Source organism: Canis aureus, chromosome X (genome assembly GCF_053574225.1).
Source record: "Canis aureus isolate CA01 chromosome X, VMU_Caureus_v.1.0, whole genome shotgun sequence".
Taxonomy (NCBI): Eukaryota; Metazoa; Chordata; class Mammalia; order Carnivora; family Canidae; genus Canis; species Canis aureus.
In genome coordinates this window covers 109,521,355-109,546,658 of record NC_135649.1, presented here as the reverse complement: position 1 = coordinate 109,546,658, position 25,304 = coordinate 109,521,355, and the positions used below count along the sequence as shown (strand labels likewise).

The window sequence follows — 25,304 nt, the reverse complement described above, 5'->3', positions numbered from 1 at the left end:
TTTCTGGAATGTTCACATAATTCTTAGATATCTGGGTAGCGTGTGTTCAGATCTCAGGACAGAAGGGAGCTCACATCCTCTACAAAGAGCACCCTGCATGTCCTGGGTTTCTAGCACTTTCTGAGGTGAGCCCAGGTATGAAAAGCACTTCTTTCCAGGCACTGCCACTGAGTCTTGTCTTACCTGTTTCATCTCGCTCCTCAGTCTGTTAATGCCACTCCTCTCGGTTTTGGTGACTCCAGTGTGTCCCACTTCGTGGATAGAGATGGCAGGGCTGGATGTAGAGGAATGGATAGGTCGCACTGGAGGGGAAACACATGTAGTTCTCAGAAACTATTAGCATCCACCCTGAGGGAGGAATACGTGCCATGTGCTTATTTTTAATCCACATCTATCTTTCCCACTTGATTATAAACTCTCTTAGAAGACAGCCTCATCTGCCCAGGCCAGTGCTCTGTTTCCAGCATCTGGAACAGCGCCTGCTACACAGCACAGGCTCCATTAGCTGTCTGAATTAGTGGGTGAAAAAGTGAACGTCACTTAAGCAGCATGGAGAAAAACAGAGCGGCCATAAAACACTTTAATGAATTACTTGGTTTTTTAAAAAATAATTTCTTCTCCAAAAGCACATCTTCCTTGTAGAAAACTGAGACCACCCAACTAAGGGACCTTGGGGCCGGACCTTCCCTTCTTCCGGGGAAGTCCTGGGAGAACGAGCTGAGGGCTGCTGGTGGAGGAGGCATGGCTGCCCAAGAATCCATGTGCTTCTGACAGCAGAAGGAGCAGGGAGGCCTCCATCACCTCACTTTCAACCTGCTGCAGCAGCCTCTGAACTCAGGTCTGTGTGCACCCCATGAACCAATTCTCTGGGCTTCGGTCACAGCAATCATAAAAGGCAAGTGTGATCATGTCACTACACACTTGGAGTCCTTCCAGGCCTGCCTCTGCCTTCAGGAGAAAGCCCTCTCGACTTGAGTTCCACCTACCCCTCTTAGCTCTGCACTCCTATGCCAGCTACATGGTGCTGGGCATTTGTACGTGCTGTCCCTTCCCATCCCTTCTGCTTGCAATTAGACATATTTATAGCTTTCAAGTGACATTATTCCGTTCTCAATTTTGTAAGCATCTATAGCTTTAGATCTAATAACAAATTTTTAGTCATTATCTCTGTCAAACCACATATATTATTTTGATGAGCAGAACACATAAAATATTTATCTTGCATATTTACGTTTCAAGGGCTGTGCATTTGAATAGAACTGAAAATTACTTTTGGAAAAGGATCTCAAGCACTCCTCCTTCAGGAAAGGAGAAAAGCGACCAAAACACATCTGATTGCACCATGCTGTCTTTGTTTGCTGGCTGGTGCACACTCTGGAGGAAAAAAATGAAGTACCCAGTGTCCCTCTTATTAAATAAAAAGAATGACAGCCTACACCGCATTTCTTTGGCTTGATGAAATAAATTCACCAATGTATCTGCAAATCATTTTGCTGTATTATGATGGGAGAAATGGTAATTGCTTCAATTATAATTAGGGAGCATTTGAGAACAGAATTCCACCAGGACTCGGGTGATTATATTTCCTAGCACAGCAAACAAGGTTCTGGTACAGATCAAAACTGAGTGAGCGAGATGGAGTGAAGCAAGCTCAGCAAGAACATGCCAGGAGGGTGTAGAGGACTCTGCTCCCCTAAAGGGTATCGGAGGTCTGCTTGAGAGTGCTTCTACCAAACCAAAGGTGGGGCACTCAGGTGACTGGAAAAAGCCCTCTCGTCTCAACACCCTGGTCATACCCTGCCCTCCTCATACATGTGCACAAGTGAGGGTGAGAGGAGGGAGGTGGCAAGCCAGGGTGCAGAGGGGTGCATGCCATAGCCACATGCGACTACTCTCAGCCGGCCTACGAGGGGTCACAGAGGTCTACAAGCAGAGGTCTCTGTAAAGCAAGGACCCTCCCCTGTAGAGTCTGTCCACGATTGCAGCTCCAGGAGACCCTGGGCATGCCTGTCTCGCCCCTTTGGCCCCCCACAATGGTGAACCGAGCATTGACTTACTGCTTCTTTCAACGCCAAACTCCTTTCCACTCAGAATATGGTGCAGGAGGTTTTTCATGTCGAAAGGGCTGAGATTCATCAAACTTTCAGAAGCTTCTTCTCCTACAAATACACACCTTCTAAGTATCTCCAACAGCTGCTGGCATGTTGAGACTGGCAGGCCTCGGGGAGATGGCGACAAAGGCTACCGCGGCAGGTCTCCCTGCTTGGGATGACCTCACTACTGTTTCAGGGCAGAACTGTGCTGCTCCTCAGTGATTCCAAATACGGTTTAAATTGTGTATTTTCTTAACACTCAGACACGTAATTTTTCACACCGATGATTCCCGATGCTGGAATGTGGCTCCTAGTCGATTTACTATTTACACTGGTAGAAGTGTTATGAAATGGAGGATGACCTCTCACCACAGGGGGATACTGAAGGAACTTAGCTGTCAGGAGCAGAGCATGAGACCCTAGTGCCTCATTCTCCCTGACGTATGAAATTCAGCACCCTGTGCTAGCTGCCTTGGCCAAGTGACGCAGAAATGAGAGAACCTGGTAAAGCATGAGCACTTGCAAAGGCTCAGAAGCCCTGATTCCAGAATACTTGGGCAGGCCCCCAGTGGGGCAGGGTGGGAGGGGTGGGAGGGGTGGGAGGGGTGGGAACCCCCCCCCCCCCCCCCCCCGAAGGCCTGCCTGTGCGCACCATACCTGAGCAGTTCAGGCTCCGTGCCAGCTCCGTGGCCATCACCTGAATGATCAGTCCGATCCGGAGTCTGAGCATCTCCACGAAGAGGCTGGGCTGCGCCCTGACATACATGGCCAGGTAAACCACAATCTCCTGATGCAGACACGGGGAGACAGTGTTTCAGGGGCTGGTGGTGGAGAGGCCCCTGCACTGGGACTGAGGCGTGGCCCTGCCCCTCCCTCCGCCCCTGACCTGTGTGAGGACTGCGATGCTGATGTCCTGCCCACTGGCTTCATAGATGAGCTTTGTGAGCTCCTCCGGGGGCAGGGGCCTAGGAAGGAGCATCAAGACACAAACACCATGAAAGATACCTAAGAGTGGTACTTCCTCACCCTCTACAGAAGGGCCTTATTTTCCTGCTGGGAGCTCCTGAGCGACTGTGTTTTTAAAAAGATCTTCTTTCCTGGGGCATGGGGTGGCTCACTCAGTTGAGCATCCAACTCCTGATTTCAGCTCAGGTCATGGGTCTCAGGGTTGTGGAATCAAGCCCTACATAGGGCTCCCTGCTCAATGTGGAGTCTACTTGTCCCTCTCCTTCTGCTCCCTGCCCCCCCGACCCTGCCCCGCTTGTGCTCTCTCTCTCTTAGCTAAATAAATTAAATCTCAAAAAAAGGGCCCTTTCCTGAATGGTGGATGGCACACCTATAAATGTGAGGCCACTAGGCTGAAGACTTACGCAGAGATGGTCTTCTCCCGGGGCTCTGGTGGCAGGCCCACCGTGAGCTGTTTCTGGTGTGACAGCAGGTCTGTGCAGGCCTACTCGCGTAGGAAAAAGGATGCGGACCACGGCAACAGCCGGAGGGTGGAGGAGGCGGAGAAGAGAAAAGCCAACAGGGAAGTGTCACCACCAAGACGACAGATTTACCTTTACAAGCTTTATGACCCATGCTGCCATTTATTTGAAAATTCATATATAGACCCCAGACTGAGCCACCCAAGCAGGGCTGGGGCCCTGTGAGCTCTGTGGCCTGGGTATTCAATGCCCACCCACTGTAGTAAACACACTGCATCCCCAGCTATTCCACAAGGGAGATGAGCTGTCCTGAGTCCTAAGATAGCAGTGTTAAGAGTTCATGACCACATTACAGTCTTAAGTTGCCAGTTTCCCCATTATTTACACACAGTAAACACCATCACCTTACCATAACATTGAATTCTACTGTCTTAGAGAGCAGTTCTGGATTCTGCAGGGCCTCAGGGTTAAAATGTTAATCATGATTATATTGCAGATGTGCAGAAATAAGAACGCTCTGTTTAAAGGTGGCAGGCCACAAAGCATTTTCATTTTATTTCTTGGTAAAAACCCTTTTCTGCAGCTAAAAAGGAACAAAACTAATCAACTTGAATTTCATTTCCTTTGCTTGCCCTCCAAGAACAGTGGGAGGTCAGGAGAGGAGGGCCTATTCCATCTGTGTATTGGATAACCGATTTCCTTTACAAATATGAGCTACTTGCCTCCAGCTTTTCTAACAGAAAGAGGGCACGGGCTCTTCTAGGGGCTAGAAAGAACAAACGGACTGCCCGAGTGCACTTGCTCTGACCTCTGCCAGGACCTCTACTTTCTTCCTGAGCAGGCCAGAGATGTAGCGAATCAAACCCCACTCCTGGTTCAAGCCAGCTTTCCCGTAGAGCTCACTGAGGAGGCTGTGAACTGTGACCCCGTGTTGTCCGGAGAGATTTGTGTCCCAGCTGGGGCCTCTGTCAAGAGATAGAAAACTCCAGAAGTATGGCCTGGAAGGCTTACAAGTCAGATTCTCTTGCAGCAGAGCTCACTTGGCAGGGAGGGAAATGAATCACTGTACATTCTGCCAAGTTCTGGGGGCCCTCCCGGTGCCTCTGAGTCTCACCGAGAGGGTTCCATCTTACCACAGCATCCCTTATGTCTATTTCAAACAGAAGCCTAACATCAGGAAGCAGTGAGATCCTGGCCTCATTCAGCCTTCTCATCCCAGGAGACCAGCACTAGTAGACAGGGAAGGGGATAGAAGTCTGTTCATGGTGATCCTGGGGAATTTGGGGGAATCATGACCTGGTTTGCTGGAAGGCCAAGAAAACTCAAATAGAATCAAGGAGAATGGAACAAGCTCGAGCTAGTGAAGACCATAAACTTACTTTATCACATACAGAATGTACAGAATGTCTGCTTGGTCCTGTAGGTTTGCACAGTCTTTCAGCTGCTCCACCAGCTTCTCACAGTCCACATCACCATGGTCATCTCTGGGCCACAGGAAGTCCTCATCAGGGGCCTAGACACACAAAAGCCAAAAAAAGCAGGGGAGAGGGGCTGAGTGTGTGAACTCTCAGAAGACCAGGAAGTAACATAGCAGCGGGGCTTGGAACTCTGTACTGCTGGGCTCCAGGGTTTCAGGGACTCTTCTGTAACTTTTTATTTATATGTTTACTATTTCTGATCAGTGAATCACTCTGTTACTTGATGTTTGCAAGAGACCAGGCTGAACAGGTTAAATTATGTGTAAGTAACTCAGAACTTCCAATCCCCCAAAACTTACACATTGAAAAGTTGAAAAAAAGGTGAAAATGAACCCATGGGCGCTAGAACTCAGGCTAGAGGTTACCACTGGAGTGGAGGGGATGAGGCAACTGGGAGAGCACAAAGAGTGGTCCCTGACACTGGTCACCTGCTTCCATCTTTCTCTATATAGGTTGGGCTGCAATAAAATATCTTTTTTTTTTTTTAGATTTTTATTTATTTATTCATGAGAGACATACAGAGAGAGGCAGAGATATAGGCAGAGGGAGAAGCAGGCTCCATGCAGGGAGCCCGATGTGGGACTCAATCCTGGGACTCCAGGATCATGCCCTGGGCTGAAGGCAGGCGCCAAACCACTGAGCCACCCAGGGTTCCCCATAAAATATCCATTTGAAAGCAAAACAAACACAAAAATTATGTAAGTTTTAAACAACCTATAATTGAGGCTAGGTTAAAATATTCTCCAGTAGACATTGAATCCTTATATTCATGTGAGAGAAAATCAAGGGAGACTTCTAGATAAAACAAATTATGGGAACCAGTGGGGAACACCCTGAGATTTTACTTTCCTTAGGGATCTTTTTCTAGTTTTGTACCCTGCTCTGCAAATGGCCTGGCCTTGGCTGGCTGGCACAGACAGGGCAGGGCTAGGCAGTGAGCTAGCTTACTTCCTCTAGCATGACAGATTCTGATGAGCAGGTGGAAAGGCAGTAGCCTTTTCCTACATGCAAAATATAAAGGTTTGCATCACATGCATTGTACATAAGGACACAAGGCAGACTGCAGACAACTAAGTGAGTGGGTTCCCACTGAAATCCAGAACTTCCCATCCCCAAAGTCCTGGATATCAAAAAATATACTCTTTCAAGTTCAACCACATGAAAGAGTTCTTGGGACCATGCCAGCACTGAAGAACATCACACTTAAAAAACAAAAAAGTGATTCTAAATACTTTACCTTTTTTAGGAGTGGCTGAGGAGAATCAACAAGATTCAGTGACTTGCGGTGAGCACTCAGAACTTTAGTTGGCAAAGTCATGGGAACAACTGGAAAACAAGAGAAGCAAGCAAGGCCTTTGGAGGAGGAAGAGGAGGAGGAGGAGACTTCTTTAGAGAGGTATGGCGGCTACTCCTTACCCAATACAAACCAACTAAAGGAGTCGTTATTTATTTAGCTTAATTAATTTCGGAAAGAATTTACCATGTAGCCACATCACGTGCTAAATCTGGGAACAGGAAATGAGCAGGACATGGATCTTGCTTTACTTAAGGAGCAGAATTTCCCTTTTTCCTCCTGGAATTCCAGGGAACTGACATAGCATCTGAGGACTGAAAGGAGCTTTAGAAATGACTCAGGTGGACCTATGTCTTTCAGATGAGGAAACTGAGAACCCGGGAAGGAAGAGCATGTGGCCAAGGTCACTGGCCTTCTGGTAACTGAGGCGTCCAGTTCCCGGGAGTGCGGCGTGCATTTCACTTTGCCAGGGCCAGCTGCTGGAGCTTCTGGTGTTGAACCACCTTTGGATGCTATCATTATCAGTACTTATTCATCAAGCCATCTGTGTCTTCCAGGCTATTTTCTTGGGAAAATAGGAGGCTTTCAAAATAGAGACGGGGCATATTTAAAAGGCATTTATGGACCTCCAGGCTATACTAATAAAGGAAACACACATTTTAATTTTAATTCCTCTCAAATCCCCCCTTGACTTGGCAGAAAATAATTTTTTTAAAAAGACAAATCCTCAAGAATAGGGAAAAGTGGGAGAGAAGACAACAGTAGTGACATTTTGGAAGCAGGAAAACGGATGAATGAAAGATAACAGACTAAGCAGACAGAAGGCAACATAACCCCAAGTCTGCAGTGAGAACAACCAACAGCCAGTCAGGTTTAGGTCAGAGAATCCTTAGACGTTTCAGGAGCTTGCTGCATTATACACCTCTGGAATTGGGGGGTCCGGAAGGGGTCCAGAAATAAGGAAGACTGGAGAGAAGCTGTGCAAGAAGCAGTGAGCTCCCTAGACACATTCCTCCAATCCGTACAACTTGGCAACTGCCTTGCTCCTCCTGACAGAAGACTAGAGGGCCTGTGGAAGAGAGTGAATGCGAGAGGTGGGGTGTGTGGCATGTCCACAGTCCTCGGGTAAAGTGACCATACAGCTCCAAGCGAACAACCCTGACCTGTCAAAAAGGAGATCGCAAAAGAGATTGTAGAGTAGCTCTGGGAAATCTACCCAGCCTACACTCATCCATCACCCACACCCCACCTCCATGCTTAGAGACTCGCAGAGGTGAGCAGATAACCAAGGAACACCCAGCATTTGAGGAAAGATTCTAATGTGGAAGACCACATTAGAAGACCACATTTTCCCACCAGAGGGGGAAAAGTTGACTTGGGGGACCTGGAAACCACTTAGTGAGAAGAAAATGTAAAAACTAAACCCTAAAGCCCCACTGTTAATATTCTTACAGTAGTAAGACATTGAATTGCATGCACAAAACAAGAATAAACGCACTTCAGAGAACAAAGGCTGAAAACATAATAGCAAAAGTAAAAAACCTCATTTGAGGGAGTGGAATAAAAAGTTGAGGCAGTTGCCCTCAGAACAGAGCAAAAGACAAAAGAGAAACGCTAAAGACTTCTCCAGGAGGTTACCACTGGAATCAGAGTACCAGAAAGAGAGAGAGCAGAGTAAATGTAGGGAAGGAAATGCATCAAGAAGTTTTTCAGAAAAACTTTACAGGACAAAACATAAATTTCCAGATTGAAAGGGTACATGGAGCATCCACACAACGGATGAAAATATACCCTAATCTAGGCACATCACTGAAATTTCACAACCTGGGAGCAGAGAAGATTCTAAAAAAATTTCAAAGAGAAAAATAGTTTATGTTGAAGGATCAAATATCAGAATGGGATTAGATTTCTCAATAGCAACACGAGTAGCAAAAAGACAGTGAAGCAATGCTTTCAAAATTCTGATAAAAAATTGGTTTTCAATCTTGAATTCTATAACCAAACTCTGAACTGGATATAACAAATATTTGTAGATATTTTCAGACTCGCAAGGTCTTGACAATTCTCCCCACCATATACTATTTCTCAGGAAACTACTGGATGTCTTGACCAAAATAAGATAGTAGGCTAAGAAAGAGGAAAAGTAGAGACACAGAAAACAGGAAAGTCAACCCAGGAGACAAGGAAGTCTCAGGAAACTCCAGGATGATGGTAAGGAAAGATCCCAGGATAAAGTCGGCAACCCAGACATGGAGGCAACCAGGCAAAAGGGGCAGTGAACTTCAGAAACAAGCAGGCTGAGGGCTGGCATTGCTGTGCCTGCCCTCTTCCATCATACTAGTTTTTTAAACCTTCTCAAACTGCTATAGAATGTGTTCCACCAAAGGAAGTAATCAAGGAAGAGGAACATGCTAGATTCAAGAAATAGGAAGGCCAACTGAAAAGATAAGCAAATGAGATTCCAAAGATTATAGTAAAGAGAAGTCTCAGGATGACAGGTATGCAATAGGCCTAGAGCACTATCAACCCAGACAGAAGGAGACCTGTGGACTAAGCAGTGTAACTGAGAAACTCCTGGATATGACTGACCTTGTGGAAATTTGTACTGTGGGCCATTGGGAAGTATAGAGAGGAAGAAAAGCAAATGAAAAGATAGAGCAACTTCTGATAAAGTTAATAGTATTATTGACTTTTAAATTTAATAGTATTAATTTCAGAAAAACCAAAAAATAAAAATAATACAATCACAGTACTCTATAATGCTCAGTCCAGAATAATATTTGCACACACACAATAATATAAAGAGCGAATAGTGATTTAACTAAATTTTAATATTGCGATATCACAAGGTTATAGGAAGTGAAGTAGAGGCGTGGTGATTAAAGACAGCTAAATCCTCATCCACCTAAGAAGCAGCCAACAGATGCTGAATAAAGTTGACACATCCAAAGAGAGCAAGATACACACATTATTTTAGAAAAAGAGATACGTAAATGCCAGAAGAAACAACTGCAAGTTGAAAGTGGAGTGGTCACCTCTATGTAGAAGGACTGGGTCAGTGGGGAGGGGACGGATGAGTTGGGAAACCTCTGCATTTTGTTGTCTTCTTGAATTCTCTGACTTTTAAATTATGCTCATGTGTTACTCTGAAAAGTTATTTTAGCAGGCAGAAAAGAGTTAATAACGCACATGGAATTTCCAAACCCTTTGCCTTTGCCATCACAGAAAGTATATCCCGAGTGGAGTGGATGGCGCTGAAAACATGGCTGTCTTCTGTCTTCTTACAAAGAGGGGGCAGATAGCACTTCAAGGATGTGCTTTGTAGGAGGTGGTTGATATATTGGTCGAGTTCATCTTCGCCTTCTGTAACTGGACAAGCAAGAGGAAAAGCCAGTGAAAGCAAGCTGCAGAAATATCCTCCACGCATCCCAGTGACTGAGGGTAGCATGTGGCGCTGAGGATATTTAGTGGGAGGCAATGTTGCCATACAGGTATTTGCACCTCCAGTCCCAGAGGATAAAGAAATTTACATAGATAATATATGTGTTTTTATTTGTTTATTTTTTAATTTTTTTATTGGAGTTCAATTTGCCAACATATAGCATAACAACCAGTGCTCATCCCGCCAAGTTGCCCCCCTCAGTGCCCATCATCCAGTCACCCCAACCCCTCGCCCACCTATGTAGTTTATTTTATTTTATTTTATTTTATTTTATTTTATTTTATTTAAGATTTTATTTATTTATTCATGAGAGACAGAGAGAGAGGCAGAGACACAGGCAGAGGGAGAAGCAGGCTCCATGCAGGGAGCCTGATGTGGGACTCGATCCCCGGACTCCAGGATCACGCCCTGGGCTGAAGGCAGGCACTAAACTGTGGAGCCACCCAGGGATCCCACTATGTAGTGTTTTTAAAGTGATTGTTTGGAAACTCTTCATCTTAGGAAAAGAAAATACAGGTCAAGATAGCTACACATCGTACCAAGATGAACTTAGTATGGAAGAAACCCTGAGGGCCGGCAGCTGATATCTGATCTTTTTGTTTCAGCTTGTCACAAGTGAGCTAAGCACTACGGAATGCCCAGCCCCAATCCCATGTACCATGGAAAAGTAAAAAATGGTCACTTCATCCCAAAACCTTGTTCAGTTTGAGAAATATACATACAGGATTTCATCCCTCATATCCAACCAAATCTAGATCACTCTACCATTCCTTTGAAAATCCAAGCAGTGTGCTCTGTCTTTAGAATATATTTGGTGAAGGGCACCTGGGTGGCTCAATCAGTTAAACACCTGCCTTTGGCTCAGGTCATGATCTTAGGGTCCTGGGATAGAGCCCGGAGTCTGCTTCTCCCCCTGCCCTTCCCCCCTGCTTTGTGATCTCTCTCTCCCTCCCTCAAATAAGTAAATAAAAATCTTATTTTATTTTTTATTTTTATTTTTTTAATCTTTTTTAAAAGAAAAATTAGAATATATTTGGTGAAGAATCCTCATTCCTGAAACTCTTTGTCCCTCTAGGTTTAAAAAAAGCCCCACTTCTACCGTTTAGGTTTTTAACATCTATTCATTTTAATAGATGCCAGTTTCCAAAGCCTCTTTTTTGTTATGTTAATTACCAATAATTTTCTGTGCTTGAATTTCAGGGCAATTTTATCACAATGCCAAGGTTTAAATAAATTCAATGAACCACCTGCAAAAGCATTCCGAGCTGTACCTTGATTATAGGTGTCTTCCAGATACCCTCCCAAATCTGAATCAGGACTGAAGCTCCCTTCACTGGCATCATCAAACAACTTCTCATCACAGTCTGGATCCAGGAACGTCAGATACGTGTAGAAGGACGTGGTAAGAAATTCCGAAAGGCTCCCTAATTTTACTCTGTCAAGGAGACACTATGTTAGAAATACAGGTGCATGTGGACAAACTTCCACTATGAATCAGAGAGAGACTTTTCAACAACCAGATGGTGCTTCTGCCAGAATCGATAAATACGTCACTGCAGATTGCCCCACATAAGTAGTCAGCCAAGAAATTAAAACAAAAATTCAATACCAAGTATAAAGTAGGAGCACACAGCATATTAAAAGTCAAAATGAATCATGCTGATTTCTTACTCCCAAACCCAACACAAACAAAAATCTATTTTACTGAACCAACCTAAGTTTTACAAAACAGAGTGACTGAACCACTTTTAACCAGAACCAAACCAAGCCTTGGGGGTTTTTCTGTCCTAAAACAACTGGACCAGAACAAAACCTACCATGTAATATGGTCACACAGGCACAGGTATATGATAGGAGAGGCAGTCTCAGAGGCAAAGTTCTTTCTTTTCTTCTTTTTTTTTACGGTTCTTTCTAGAAGGAATGCAATGCGAGGACCATCCCCAGACTGGAGCAGATGCCCAGAGTGGCCCTATTACATTTTCATGCTGGGAAAAGTTCCACTGAAAACTGCAAGCTGGGTTTGGCAGTGTGGGGTCCCAGGCTCAGGGAGGACCACCTTACAGAGAGCCGCCACTGTGTGCTTCTTAAAATGTTAGCTCTGGGGAATCTGGGGTGGCTCAGGTGGTTAAGTGTCCAATTCTTGGTTTCGGCTCAGGCCATCATCAGCCCTGCTCAGTGTGGAGTCTGCTTGTCCTTCTCCCTCTCTTCCTCCCTGAACTCACACACACACACACTCTCTCTCTCACATAAATAAATGAAATCTTTGGGGGGAAGAAAGGTAGCTCCAGAGGCAGAAGACAATAGGATATTGGGAGCTACTAGCATCAGATGAGGACTTAGTAGAAATGGCTGAGAGAAACTGTTTAAGAAGCACACTGAAGCATATAATGCAAATGAATTCGTGGGTGCTCAAGCTTGAGTGGGCAAATGGACTACAGCAAGAAACATGGCCTAAGGGAAGGAAAAAAAGCCTTTCCTTTAATAAAATAAAATCTTTCCCTCCAGGGCCCTAGGGCCCATTTTACTGATTCTCTTGCCTTCAGACTAGGGACAAGGGGAGGTGAGGTAGTGTGTGCAAAAGACAATGGAAAGTTTTTCTCTGATGAAGTTGAAAGGAGTCAGGACAAAGGTGGACAGGCAGTAATTTAAAAAGGCTTCTGGGGGCACCTGGGTGGCTCAGTGGTTGAACGTCTGCCTTTGGGTCAGGTCTTTGGCTCAGGTAGTGATCCTGGAAGACCCCGCGGGGATGCCTGGGTGGCTCAGCAGTTGAGCATCTGCCTTTGGCTCAGGGCGTGATCCCAGTCCCGGGATTGAGTCCCACATCGGGCTCCCTGCGAGGAGCCTGCCTCTCCCTCTGCCTGTGTCTCTGCCTCTCTCTGTGTCTCTCATGAATAAATAAATAAAATCTTTTAAAAAAATAAAAAATAAAATAAAGACCCTCAAACCTGGGTGCCTGGGTGGCTCAGAGGTTGAATGCCTGCCTTTGGCTCAGGTTGTGATTCTGGGATCAAGTCCCACATCGGGCTCCCTACAGGGAGCCTGCTTCTCCCTCTGCCTGTGTCTCTGCCTCTCTCTCTGTGTCTCTCATGAATAAATAAAATCTTTAAACAAAAAAAGACCCTCAAACCTAAGGAAAAGCCAAAATTAGATTCAGTTTTTGTTTGTTTTTAAATTATTTATTTATTTATTTGAGAGAGAGAGATCCCAAGCAGGGGAAAAGGGCAGAGGGAGAAGAAGACTTCCTGCCGAGCAGGGAGTCCCATGTGAGGCTTGATTCCAGGACCCTGGGATCATGACCTGAGTCGAAGGCAGACACTTAACTGACTACGCCACCCAGGCACCATGAGATTCACTTTTAATTATCAAGAACTTAATAGGAAAGGTAGCCCATGGGGCCCAGGCATTCCTGTTTCCTTCCACTGTTCTCTGAGTCGTTCACCATACTGTATAAACAAGAGGCCCTCCTTGTTTTTGTAAGCCCTCATCCAGCTTGGCACAGAGATTAGAGCTGGTTCTTGGGTTCTTACCAAGCTTCTGCACCTATTCATCTTGTGCCCCTTGCTCTCTGAGCCTACAGCCCCTTGTCTGTAGAACAGGAATACCACCCACATGACACAATGAAGACTAAATCAGACGATGCACACAAAACAGCACAGAGTGTCCTGCAAGAGAGCAATTAACTGCAGACAGTATCCTTTTTGACAATGATTAGATTTCAATTCAAGTGTTTATTCTGAAAAACACTCATTATGGATGTATGGTATCTTCTCTTGGCTACGATGCCATACACCAGGTGGTAACTTATCCAAACTGGACATGAAATGTACAAAAGTGCGTGCCAACTGCAGTTACGGTGCTAGCTGAGATATGCCAGGTACAAAAAAACACACTGGATGAATCCACTTAGATGAGATACCTAGAGACAGAAAGTACAATGGTGGTTGCCAGCGGCTGGGACAAGGAGAATTGGGGAGCTATTGTTTAATGGGTAGAGAGTTTCTCTTTGACAAGATGAAGAGTCCTGGTGGTCGGTTGCACGACAATGTGAATGTGCTTAACATTACCAAACTGTACACTTCAAAATGACTAAGATGGTAAGCTTTATATTATGTGTATTTACCAGTTTTAAAAAACATTTATGGCGGCAGCAGGGTCCCTGGTGTGGGAAGATGTGAGAAGGGCCAACGTCAATGCCCAAACACTCAGCAACTGGCATTCCATCAGGGAACCAACGGAAGACTCCAGGGCCCAGAAAGGGTCGCACCTCACTCAGGGCCAGCCGAACAGTGAGGTTCTTGGAACCCTTCTCACATATTCCAGGAGATTAGGAGATCAGGGCCTATATGCTATTGAGAAAACCTCTGCCTCCTGACAGTCAAAAAATATAAAAATCGAATCGGTTTTCTCAGGAGGTGAGCCTGTATCACTCAAGGTGCCTACCCGGGATAATGGGGAGCACCCATATTACTGTGGGCCTGAAAAGTAGAATAGGTATCGCTCCACTGAGGAGGAGGGGACAGTGGTATAGGCAGGCCCATTCAGGCGCTCTGCTCCGAGGGCCACTCAAGGAATTTTTTAAAGTTCTATGAATTATTCTTCAGGTGACAGCACACTCAAGTCAGTTCAGGGAGTGTTTACTGGGCACCTGCTAGATCCCAGGCACTGGGTGTTTTCTTCTAGGTCCTTCACTAGAAACAGACACAGCATTCCATACATGCAATCCAAGAATGCCACTTCAGAGAGACTCGGTATGCTTGCCTCTCCACACCCCAGGCCTCCTGGCACCTGTAAAAGCTTCACAAACATCCACTGAGAGCTGCTTTAGAGAGGATTCCAGTTCCACAGGGGTGAAGGGTTTTAATTTCCTTTTTAATCTAAAGCTCCATGCTTCTATGTTCAGCAATTGATATGAAAAATGGGGGAAGGACAGCATCCTTTTTTTTTTTAAAGATTTTATTTATTTATTCATGAGAGACAGAGAGAGAGAGAGAGAGAGAGAGAGAGAGAGAGGCAGAGACACAGGCAGAGGGAAAAGCAGGCTCCACACAGGAAGCCCGATGCAGGCCTTGATCCCGGGACTCCAGGATCACACCTTGAGCCTAAGGCAGACACTCAACCTCTGAGCCACTCAGGGATCCCACCCCCCACCTCCCCTTTTTTAAAGATTTTATTTATTTAGCAAAAGACTTTTAAGAAAGGTCACTGATGGGACGCCTGGGTGGCTCAGAGGTTGAGGGTCTGCCTTGGGCTGAGGGTGTGATCCTGGAGTCTCAGGATCGAGTCCCGCATCGGGCTTCCTATGTGGAGCCTGCTTCTCCCTCTGTGTCTCTGCCTCTCATGAATAAATAAATAAAATCTTAAAAAAAAAAAAGAAAAGTCACTGATACTTAAAAAACAAAACACCAAAACCACAAATTACCTGGCTCCTCCAAAATATCCATCCTCTAGTTTTCTAATTGTAGAAAGAACTGCAGAATGAATGTCTGAGCCATCATTTGCTAAGGGGAGGGGAAAAAGATGAGTTAGTTTACTTAATTTGGAAATACTTTTTGGTTTTGGGGACATGCCATGAAATGTTTTCACCAACATAATCTAATAAGGGCAGCCCAGGTGGCTTAGCGGTTTATAGCGCCACCTTTAGCCCAGGGCCTGATCCTGGAGACCCGGAATCGAGTCCCATGTCAGGAGCCTGCTTCTCCCTCTGCCTGTGTCTCTGCCTTCCTCTCTCTTTGTGTCTCTCATGAATAAATACATAAAATCTTAAAAACAACAACAACAATAAAAAAAACCATAATCTAATAAAATACTTATGGAAGATTCCTGAGTTCAGAAACCAAACTGCTAAGAACCTCCCCTTTGGTACTTAGCTTTGTCTATGGGACTCATTTTAAACATTCTGAAAAGGGCCCAAACCAACAGTGGGACATGAATCAGGCAGATCAAGTTCGCAAAGTTACTGAGCATGGTGTGGGTGATGGGGAAGGTGAGCGTGGGTCTGCCCGTCATCCGCCAGCAGGTGCACAGGTAGGCCAGCTCGATCCTCAGCATCTCCACAATCATCTCATTGTCCAGGGCCAGGTAGAAGTGATGCTGGTCGGTGAACTGCAAGTCAGATCAGGCCCAGTAAAAGGCTGTCCTTCATTCCCCCGACACAGCCCCAGCTGTCATTCACAACAGCACTAATCTTTGCATGTTGTTTCCAGAGAAGAGGCTCAATCCTGGCTGTATCTGCCCCCATCATAGGGCTCTCCTTGCAATCAGGCAAAAATCAATCTGTCGCCTGCCCAGGAATCGTAGCTACATTAGCGTGGAAGGTAAAGGTGCGCAGCCAGATCTATTTATGGCTCCTCAGATGAGGATTTAAGCATCTGGCCCAACACCGCTGTCCCTGAAAGGAAATCAATAACTCCTTAAATCCTACTCATTCTAAAGCTGCTGGGCTCAGAGGATTTCCAAGTGAGGGGAGTGAGGGCACTGGGAGCAGGTGAGACATGGAGGCTGTGTTTACCTGACTGATGACCTGGCTAATGTGAACTATAGGCACTACTGCCTGGTGTCAATGAAAATCAAACTGTTCTCCTACCTCGGGACTAGTCCACACTCAGCTCTGGTCTGACGTGTGTTACAAAGGGAAATAACTCACAAGATTTAAGCAAGCAACGTGGGCTAGGGTGAAAAAGAACAACTTGGGGCTACTGATCCATGACCCCATGGCTGACAGTGTGCCTGGGGGGTGGGGAGCCGTGCCCACAGTGACAAAGGGAGCCTAGAGCTGATCTTTCTAGCTGGCCAAATGGATGGAGAACATTTGGTTCGGGTTCTGTAGGACTACTTTCCTTTGTTAAAAAAAAAAAAAAACAAGAAACAAAAAAAAAAAAAAAGAAAACTCTGGAAAAAAGTTCTATAATTATTATATTTGGTATCTCCTCAAGGGGGAGGGCTTGAAAATCAGATAGGCTAGGTGTTTCATGGCAGGTCTTCAGACAACGTAAGCAAAGGTCAGGGACTACTGCTATCGGGCACAGGGACAGCAAGTCAAGGGACAGGTACTAGCAAATTTGGGAAGTGGTATGTATTTCACTACTCCTCATGACGAAATGACGACACACTCAGTTTGATTCAAGCCATGCTTACTGAGCACCTACTGGGACTAAAGAATTGCAGTAGGGCCTGGGCGTCATATTACACATCGCTATTTGAACATACACATGCTCATTCTACCGCATTCACAGTAGCTCACCATGAAGAAAAGGGAACTTAATCAAAGGATGCGTGTTGCTTTGCTACTGGCCTGCTCTACTCACCTGGGGTGTGAAAGTAAAGATTTGGTTCCTAATCACATATAGCTTAGATGTTCCAAGGACTCCAATGTGCCGATATGGTCGCCCACTCAATTTCATATTCTTATTCCGTCCTATTTGAAAAATAAAAGAGAAATTAGAGTTAGATCAATATGGCAACTTCTAATCCAAGTGACTTTGGCTAAGACTGGGCTTTTTGCATGTTAACCCACTCCGGGGTTTAGTTTTCCTAATACTGTTGATCCTTCTTTAAAATAGGACAAGAATGAATTAAAAACAAATCCCACTGCCTTCTCTTCATGCATGTACACAAATAGCACCCTGTTCAACATCTATGTGGAATGAAACTACTGATAGAACTTTATTAACGTTTACTTCTAATTTATTTCCTACCGAGCCTAGTTATAGTTTCTAAAATCTAAGCAAAGTTGTATTTTAGAGGGACGCCTGGCAGGCTCAGCGGTTGGGCGCCTCCCTTCGGCCCAGGGCATGATCCTGGAGCCCTGGGAACAAGTCCCACATTGGGCTCCCTGTGAGAAGCCTTCTCTCTCTGCCTGTGTATCTCCCTCTCTCTCTGTGTCTCTCACGAATAAATAATAAAATCTTAAAAAAAAGTTATATTTTAGAAAGAGAACCTCCACTCCTGTTTTAATGGGTAAATGAGCATTTTTCTAAGATTACAGATAAAAATTAGAAACATATCAAGACACAAATGACTGTTCCAATTGAGAATTTTCAAAGGTGGTACCTTATTTTACAACAGATCTGGTGAAGGGCACAGCCAAGCTTTGGCGACATCTACTGAACAAGCATGAGAACATGCTTGTCTGCCACTCCTTTTCACTTTGAAGAGGTCGAACCATGTGATTTGGTGCCTTGCCCAATTCTTCACAGTTTATACCTATAAGTCTCCCTCAGAACCAAAACATAGGGTCGCCTGGGTGGCTCAATGGTTGAGCACCTGCCTTTGGCTCAGGGAGTGATCCTGGGGTCTGGGGATCAGATGGAGCCCTGCATCAGGCTCCATGCAGGGAGCCTGCTTCTCCCTCTGCCTGTGTCTCTGCCTCTCTCTCTCCCTCTCTCTGTGTCTCTCATGAATAAATAAATAAAATCCTAGGGCAGCCCGGGTGGCTCAGTGGTTTAGAGCCGCCTTCAGCCCAGGGCATGATCCTGGAGACCTGTGTCTCTCATGAATAAATAAATAAATAAATAAATAAATAAATAAATAAATAAATAAATAATCTTAAAATAAATAAATAAAATCTTAAAAAAAAAAAAAGAACCAAAACCTAGAACCAAGATGCCTCTCACCAAAACCACCCTGCCATTTCCCCAAACCTACCAAGCTTGGCATATATGTGACTGAGAATCCGGCCTGGCTGGACTCGGATTGGATGAATGTCAGCAATACTCTGGACGTTTACCCCATGTTTCCTCAATAAGTCCTTAATGTGGTTGTTTTCTGCCAGAACAGTAACTGTGAACAAGAGCATAATAGCATCTGCATTAGCCTGTGGCCCTTAGCCTCCTCGCATGGAGAATATATTATTGACTGATCTTTCTTTTGGCCTCTGACATACACAGCAGCATGCTCTCCACACACTGGGTGGCTTTGAAAATCACAGCAATTTTCCTGCCACTCTTACTGGTTCTCTCTGGCCTCACCTCCCCAACCCCTATGAAGCATTTTTATTAAGTGCCATCAATGTTCAAGACAGTCTGATAAGACACTTCTAGAAATGGTCTTAAACAGGTCCCAAACCAAATTACCCTATCTCAAATGATGGCTTGTCTCCTTGTGGGTCTGCATTTATTCTAAACCTGTCTTGTGTTCTTTTCATATGGAGTGAGAAGCAGAAACAGCTCTGCATGGGGGGATGCCAGGAGAAGCTGGAGCTCCTGGTCTCAACAGGAAAGAGCAATATTGTGGGATGTACTAGCAGGGTGTCCTGACCAAGGGAGAGGTTGGGGAAGATTGCTCCCTCCGGGAAGAAGGGAAAATGGGGCTGTTGGTGGGTCGTGGTGCAGCCTGGCCCACCCATGAAGCACAGCATAGGGTCTTGCTGGTGGGGAAGAGCCACCCCAGAGCTGGGCCCTGCACCCTGAATGGGCCGGCTGGGGCCCCATCTCTAGTGAGTGAGGCTGGGCACCTGGCTCTCCAGCAGGCAGGGGACTCACATGCCTGGGACATGGGGGCCTGAGCAGGGACTCCAACCCCTGCACCTCCTGCACCAGTTCTGCTTTGAACGTGGCTTTTAAGAGAACAGTGCTCTAGTAAAGGAAAGGAGTCTTGGGAAGGGGACTGGTGGAGGGGCATTCTGGTCTCAGAAAGGGGGGAAGGTTTCAACTGCAGTAGAGCCTGCTGGGAACAGAGGGTGAGGGTGGTGCTCAGGCTAGAAGGTGATTCGGTTACTACTACAGTAGTCCACTGAGCCCCACCATTGTACCCATAGGCTGGTGGCCTTGAATGTACAATACACATAAATGCCACTGAGACTTGAAGGTCACCTCCTTATTTACATAACATGTGATACTTTTCAAAGTATTTTAATATCTGTGACCTCATCTGAGCTTCATAACAAGGCCCTGTGGGGAAGCCCCACATCTGCTGGCCACTTGTAGCCAATTCCAGGAAATGGGAACCTCAGCCATGTAGGACTGGGTGAAGTGGTGTCTCTTAACATCTGTTTCTTCTGAAGCTTTCAATGCCATGTAAAGATCAGTGGTCACTCTCTGTAAAGGCGACTCTTTTATTGCAGTGGTTTGACTGAGACCTGTGAGCCCATGATCTGATGCAGCCATATGCAGGAAGTTTCTGAAACTGTACTTCTTCCTCCAGGCCAGATCTTATTATATTTTCTATTCTGTTTCTGTTCTATTCTAGAACATTAAAAGAAAAAAAAAAAAGGTAGCTAAAGACCCCTCAACGGGTCCCAGCCTGCAGTTGGAAAAGCGGCCTTGTGAATTTAAGGGCTCACTTAGCAGCACGTGTTGTGTTTAAGTGCAGACTCTGGAGTCAGGCTGGATCAGTCCACTTGGACATCAGCACTGAGTTTGCACCTCCCTCTGTCAACTCTGGGCCCTTGAGCGAGCTAACCTCTAAGCCTCATGTGTAAGATGGGGAAGATAATCATAACTGTTACAATTTCTAGCTGATGAAACTGTTGTTGTTGAGGGCCTGGAGCCCAGTATCAATTGGATGATGCCCCACAGAGCCTCTTACTGTATCCTAGGCAGGCACAGGGGAATGAGTCCATGGTCACAAACAGGACTGCCTTGCATGTATTCAATAATTGTTGTTAACCTACTAAGTAGGTGTGTGCCAAACAACACAGAAGCTAGAAGAAGGATACAGGCCTCATCCTTAAGACATGTATGACGTAGCCACCTGGGTGGCTCAGTCGGTCCAGTGTCTGACTCTTGATTTTGGCTCAGGTCATGATCTCAGAGTCGTGAGACCGAGCCCCAGGTCAGGCTCTGTGCTGGGATCAGTGCTCAGGATTCTTTTTCCCTGTGCCCCTCCCCTCTTTCCTCTCTAAAAATGAAATGAATGGTCTAATTTAGAGGAAATAAGGCGTATACACAAAGTGCTGATATCAGCTGGTACCTAAGTTGCCCTATGAGGCATGTGAGCTCCTCAGGAGTCTACCCTAGGAGGGGAGGGAGGGAGAGGAACTGGTGAGCGAGGACCTACACTGGGGGCTTTCTTCATGACAATTGCAGAGCGTCTCAATGTCACCCTGTGAGGGGGCACCAGTTATGAGGACCCCAAGGCACAGGGAGATGAAATTGCAAGGCTAGGCAGAGCCAGCACTAGAGCAGCAGTCCACACTGGCCTTCCACCTCTCTGGAAGCGGGGCTAGCTGGAAGGGAGGGGAGGCAGGTGAAGACATGGGCCTGCAACTCTGGAGAGAAGCCAGACCTCAAGGAAGGAATGCGTGAACCTTTACTTGCGTTTTTTCACCAGGGTCATGTTCTACTTTTTAAAGAACTGCAATGAAAAATGATGCTCGGGAATCACTTGTGCCCCAACTGCAATCAAGATTTGGATTCAAGAAAACAAATGCTTTGTAGAAAGTAACTTTGTGGTTGAGAAGAATACTGTTGCCTTTGGGAGCTAGTGAGTTATAGAAGGGATGTTGCAGAGCCCATACACACTGAAGCACACTGGTGTACTTTTTAAAAAGTAGAATAGGAAACTAGGGAATCTTTTGCATTAAAAATAACATTGCAGGGCACCTGGGTGGCTCAGTGGCTGAGCGTTTGCCTTTGGCTTAAGTCGTGATCCCAGGGTCCTGGGATCTAGTCCCGCATCGGGCTCCCCGCAGGGAGCCTGCTTCTCCCTCTACCTGTGTCTCTGCCTCTCTCTCTGTGTCTCTCATGAGTAAATAAAATCTTAAAAAAAACCCCAAAAAACATTGACTTTACCCAGTTAAATATGAATAGTAAACATGCTCACAAACCTTGTACTACAACATCGGGTTTGACGGAAGTGGAAAATCTTCTGTTTAAGGGGTCTATTTCCCCAGTGGCGAGGAATCCCTAGGAAAAGAGGAATAGTGACACTGTAAAATACTGAATGAAATCTCACCTTAAACCCAACTGGGCAAATGAAATATCTGGGGGCTCAAAATATTCAGTATTTTAACTCTTTTATGTTTTTCAAATGAACTGCTTATCTTCTCTGAAACACAGTACACCATTAGATAGCCACTGATAAACATATTGTGCTCTGGCACCTTGCTCTCCAGGACTAGCCAAACGTGCCACCATCTTGGCGACTGGAAAGAACAGCAGTGACTCAAACCTCATGAGCCCTCACTCCACGCCAGTCCCGGGCTAAGCCCCTATACACTCACAGTCATGTTCAGGCCTCCTGATGGGGAGGCACCAGGACTAGCATTTTATGGGTGGGGCGATCGAGGTAATGCACTTAAGCTAGGTGGCAGAGAAGGGACTTGGTCCTGGGCTGACTGTCCTGAAACACAAAGCTCCCCTCCATGCTTGCACAGAGTGCTGTTTCAATATGGCTCTCCTCACATCTTCTATAAATGACCGAGTCTTCAGGAGGGTCTCAAGGTGCTCTGGGAGTTCTGAGGAGGAATCTGACCTAATGCTGGGCTTACATGAAGGCCTTTCCATTGAAGAGGCAATGAAGCAGAGCTGTTTGTTCCTCCTCTCACAGACCCAGAGATCAGAGCTGGCAAGTATAGTAGAAATGATCAAGCCCAACCTCTTTACTTTACAGAAGAGGAAACTGAGGCTGGCTCACGAGGTCAGGTTGCTAGTCAAAGGCAGAGCCAGCTTTCCAAGAGATAGACGTGGTATTCCCTACTAAGAAGGACAGAGGTAGGAGACAGTCCCCACCCCCAAGGACATGACCATGAAATCGAGGAGGCAATCACAGCCAGGAAACCACCAATCCACTTCAGCCCCAGAAGCTCCTAATGCCCACTTCCACGGTGACAGCTTTACTTTCTGTCTTCCTTTATACACAGGCAACCCAAGTGGTATTGGACTGGACCTACTACTCAAACCTCTCCCCTACCCTTTTCTAGAGTTTGGGAGGAAACACAGGACTGGGCCAGCCTATAACAGGCTGGAGCTCCCAGCTCTTCTCCTAGACTCTTTCATCCACACCTCTTCCCAGGGGCCCAGAGCAGTCAGCTGGGCAGGAGCCTGTGAGGACAGATGAACGCATCTGATAACGTCAGCCATAAATCATCTACACCATCACTCCCTCCACTCCCCACCGGGGAGGTCGAGATTCATTTTTAGCTGGCACAAAAGCATTTGCATTTTGAAAACTTAAGCCTGGGGGCAAGAACATGTTTAACAGGAAGAAATGAGTCAGAGATAGTAGACCTTCTCTGTAAGGGTGTTATGGGCTAAGGGAACACCTGACACAAAATTCACTGGAGAAAAGCCAGCCCCTGCCCCTTCCTGTAGAGAGCACTGTAGAGTCACTCTGCTTCCTGCAGCCAGGACTGTGCCAGGGGTGGCTGGAAGCTGACTTAGTAGCTTCCACAAACCTCTATCATTCACATGTGTGCTGATCCCAACTGGGAAGCTTCTAGTCTCTTACTGACCATCAACTCAACCTAGTTCTAACCATAGACCAGGAATATGGGGGTGGGGGTCGGGGCAGGGCAGGTGATAGGAGTGCTTGACATGTAGCTGACTCTGAAGTGGGCCAGTGTAAATATGGACACACAAGCCCAGATGGCAAGCCTCAGAGCAGACTCAGTCCAGGCGACTTTAAAACTATGAGATGCCAAAGACATTCACAGCCACACGGGGCAGAGAGCCCCTATGCTCTTCTGGGGTCCCCTACACCTCAGATCAGATGGTTTCCAGTCTGTGAAGTCCCCAAGTCCCCTACCTCTGCCAACAGCGAGCTGAGGATGTATAGGGACTGGCCCCACAGATGAGGCAGCTTCCCCAGAGGAACTCTGTCCACTGTGTGGGGGTTCTTATATTCTTCATCAACCTGGCAAAAAGAAAGACACCCAAGTCAGAATGTCAGAGGATAAAAAGGCCAATGTTACCGCATACTGGGGAGTGCACTGAGGATTTACAAAATGCCACTCATTCGATTCTCCAGGCCAATTCTGTACAAGAGCTGCGACAGGGTGGCCCAAGAGCCAAGGCCTTGGTGTGGGGGCCTCGTGCTAAATGCAGCAGAAGTGGAACTCAGATTCAGGGGTGGCTCCAGGCCAGCGCTCTTCCCATAGGCACACTGACGGCAGAGGGCAGACACAGGCACGTGAAGTCTGGCCTGCCTTCTTTGAGCACAGCCCTGGGCAACAGGAAGTTTCATAGCTCCTGCTTACCCTCGTCTGTATTATGGGTACAATGATCTAAAGCATCACCCTAGAGCCACAGCAGTGCATTACCTGCTGCTAAGTCATCTTTCTCCAGTCTTGTTCTCCCCAGGGGCTCATAAATTGTGTGCCTATGCTAGGAAATTACCAGAAGGTGGCACTATTTATTGAGGAAAACAGTGCTGTACTAGCAGATCACTGATCTTCCATCAAGGACTCAATAAGCTGGGTCCACTGGGGGCTTTTGACTCATCAAAATAAGCTACAGTTCTTTTTTGGATGGACAGTGCTAGCTACACATTGTAAAAGTTAGTCTGCAATTTTCTCTGTTGTAAACTCCATGCTGACCTTTGGATTTTTTTTTTTTAAGTTAACTCTACCCCCCATTCATGGGGCTCAAGCTCATGACCCTGAGATCAAGAGTCACGTACTCTACTGACTCAGCTGGCCAGGTGCCCCTGACCTTTGGGTTCTTTGTCATTACAATGTTGGTCTGGGGTAATGTTAGTGACCACTTTTTCCCTTTGGAAAACAAAGCAATTGAAATTCTTCTCCAAAAGGGAAAATCACACCATGAGGGAGTCATACCCTGCTTGTGGATTTATCAGTGATGCTATTAACAGATCGTTAAAACTTGCTGCAGTAGTAAACATTAAGAAAACCTTCAACTCATAAACTGAACAGAATTACACATGTCAGTAATCAAATTATCAAATAGGTTAACAGTGTGGCAGGAGAATCTCTAAAATGTCAGAGTTATCTTTGAGTAAGCTTGGTTATCTTTGGGTAGTAAGAGGAGAGAGAAATACTTTCTTTTTTCTACAGAATCGTGGATGTTTTGTAGTGTATGGGACTGCTTTCACAATCAGATTATACGTTAGGGCTATTGGAAATGTAAGTAGTGTTAAGAGAAACCATGAAGACCTAGAATGAGAAATAGTTGATGCAAAGAACAGAAGGCAGACAAAGTGTCTGGATCAAGAGACAGCTTGACTCTAGCCTCCCCGGACCCATGTGCCAGCTCCTGCCTCCCTGTGCAGGCATTGGGGTCTGTCTCCTTGTCTCTGTCCCAGTCCTTCTTATGTGCTTGCAGGTCCTCTAACACACAAGGCCTTTGCTGTGCCACCCGTGTGTGTACCCTCCATCCCCCAGACCAGCTCCTCCACCCCCCACTAGCCTGCAGTCTCCCAGAGGCAGAGCTGGCACTGCAAACCCTGAGTGCCCTGGACCCAGCTTGGTGTTTTAGAAACCACTTCTGGACAAAAAGTGTTAGGTCTGAAAGGGGAGTGCAAAATACGAAAAGGCCAAGCATGAGCTCACTTCATTCCAGAGAAGCAGGGCTTGGTTACCTTGTTAGGCGGGATGGCGTACAGTTCTGGCACCAGGTGGATCCCGTTCTTGCCTCTGATTACTATTCCCTCTAGGGCCTCTCGGTATTCTTGGAC

The 25,304-nt window shown here is 46.1% G+C and overlaps 1 protein-coding gene across 6 annotated transcripts in view; it reads right to left on the bottom strand.

The window, feature by feature from the left end:
• Positions 1 to 25,304, bottom strand: part of PHKA2 (phosphorylase kinase regulatory subunit alpha 2) — an 86,603-nt gene that overhangs the window by 16,670 nt on the left and 44,629 nt on the right. For 4 of the 6 annotated variants that reach the window (XM_077889567.1, XM_077889570.1, XM_077889568.1 and 1 more), the window contains 17 exons: positions 25,209 to 25,304; positions 23,418 to 23,525; positions 21,499 to 21,577; positions 18,378 to 18,512; positions 17,039 to 17,148; positions 15,692 to 15,836; positions 15,154 to 15,232; positions 11,006 to 11,169; positions 9,482 to 9,661; positions 6,236 to 6,324; positions 4,900 to 5,033; positions 4,329 to 4,485; positions 3,464 to 3,543; positions 2,980 to 3,058; positions 2,751 to 2,880; positions 2,058 to 2,159; positions 184 to 302 (listed from right to left, as the gene is read on the bottom strand). In XM_077889567.1, the coding sequence (XP_077745693.1) occupies positions 184 to 302; positions 2,058 to 2,159; positions 2,751 to 2,880; positions 2,980 to 3,058; positions 3,464 to 3,543; positions 4,329 to 4,485; positions 4,900 to 5,033; positions 6,236 to 6,324; positions 9,482 to 9,661; positions 11,006 to 11,169; positions 15,154 to 15,232; positions 15,692 to 15,836; positions 17,039 to 17,148; positions 18,378 to 18,512; positions 21,499 to 21,577; positions 23,418 to 23,525; positions 25,209 to 25,304 (1,986 nt within the window). The remainder of the gene's footprint in view (positions 1 to 183; positions 303 to 2,057; positions 2,160 to 2,750; positions 2,881 to 2,979; positions 3,059 to 3,463; positions 3,544 to 4,328; positions 4,486 to 4,899; positions 5,034 to 6,235; positions 6,325 to 9,481; positions 9,662 to 11,005; positions 11,170 to 15,153; positions 15,233 to 15,691; positions 15,837 to 17,038; positions 17,149 to 18,377; positions 18,513 to 21,498; positions 21,578 to 23,417; positions 23,526 to 25,208) is intronic. The other 2 variants (XM_077889571.1, XM_077889572.1) reach the window with 1 other exon arrangement.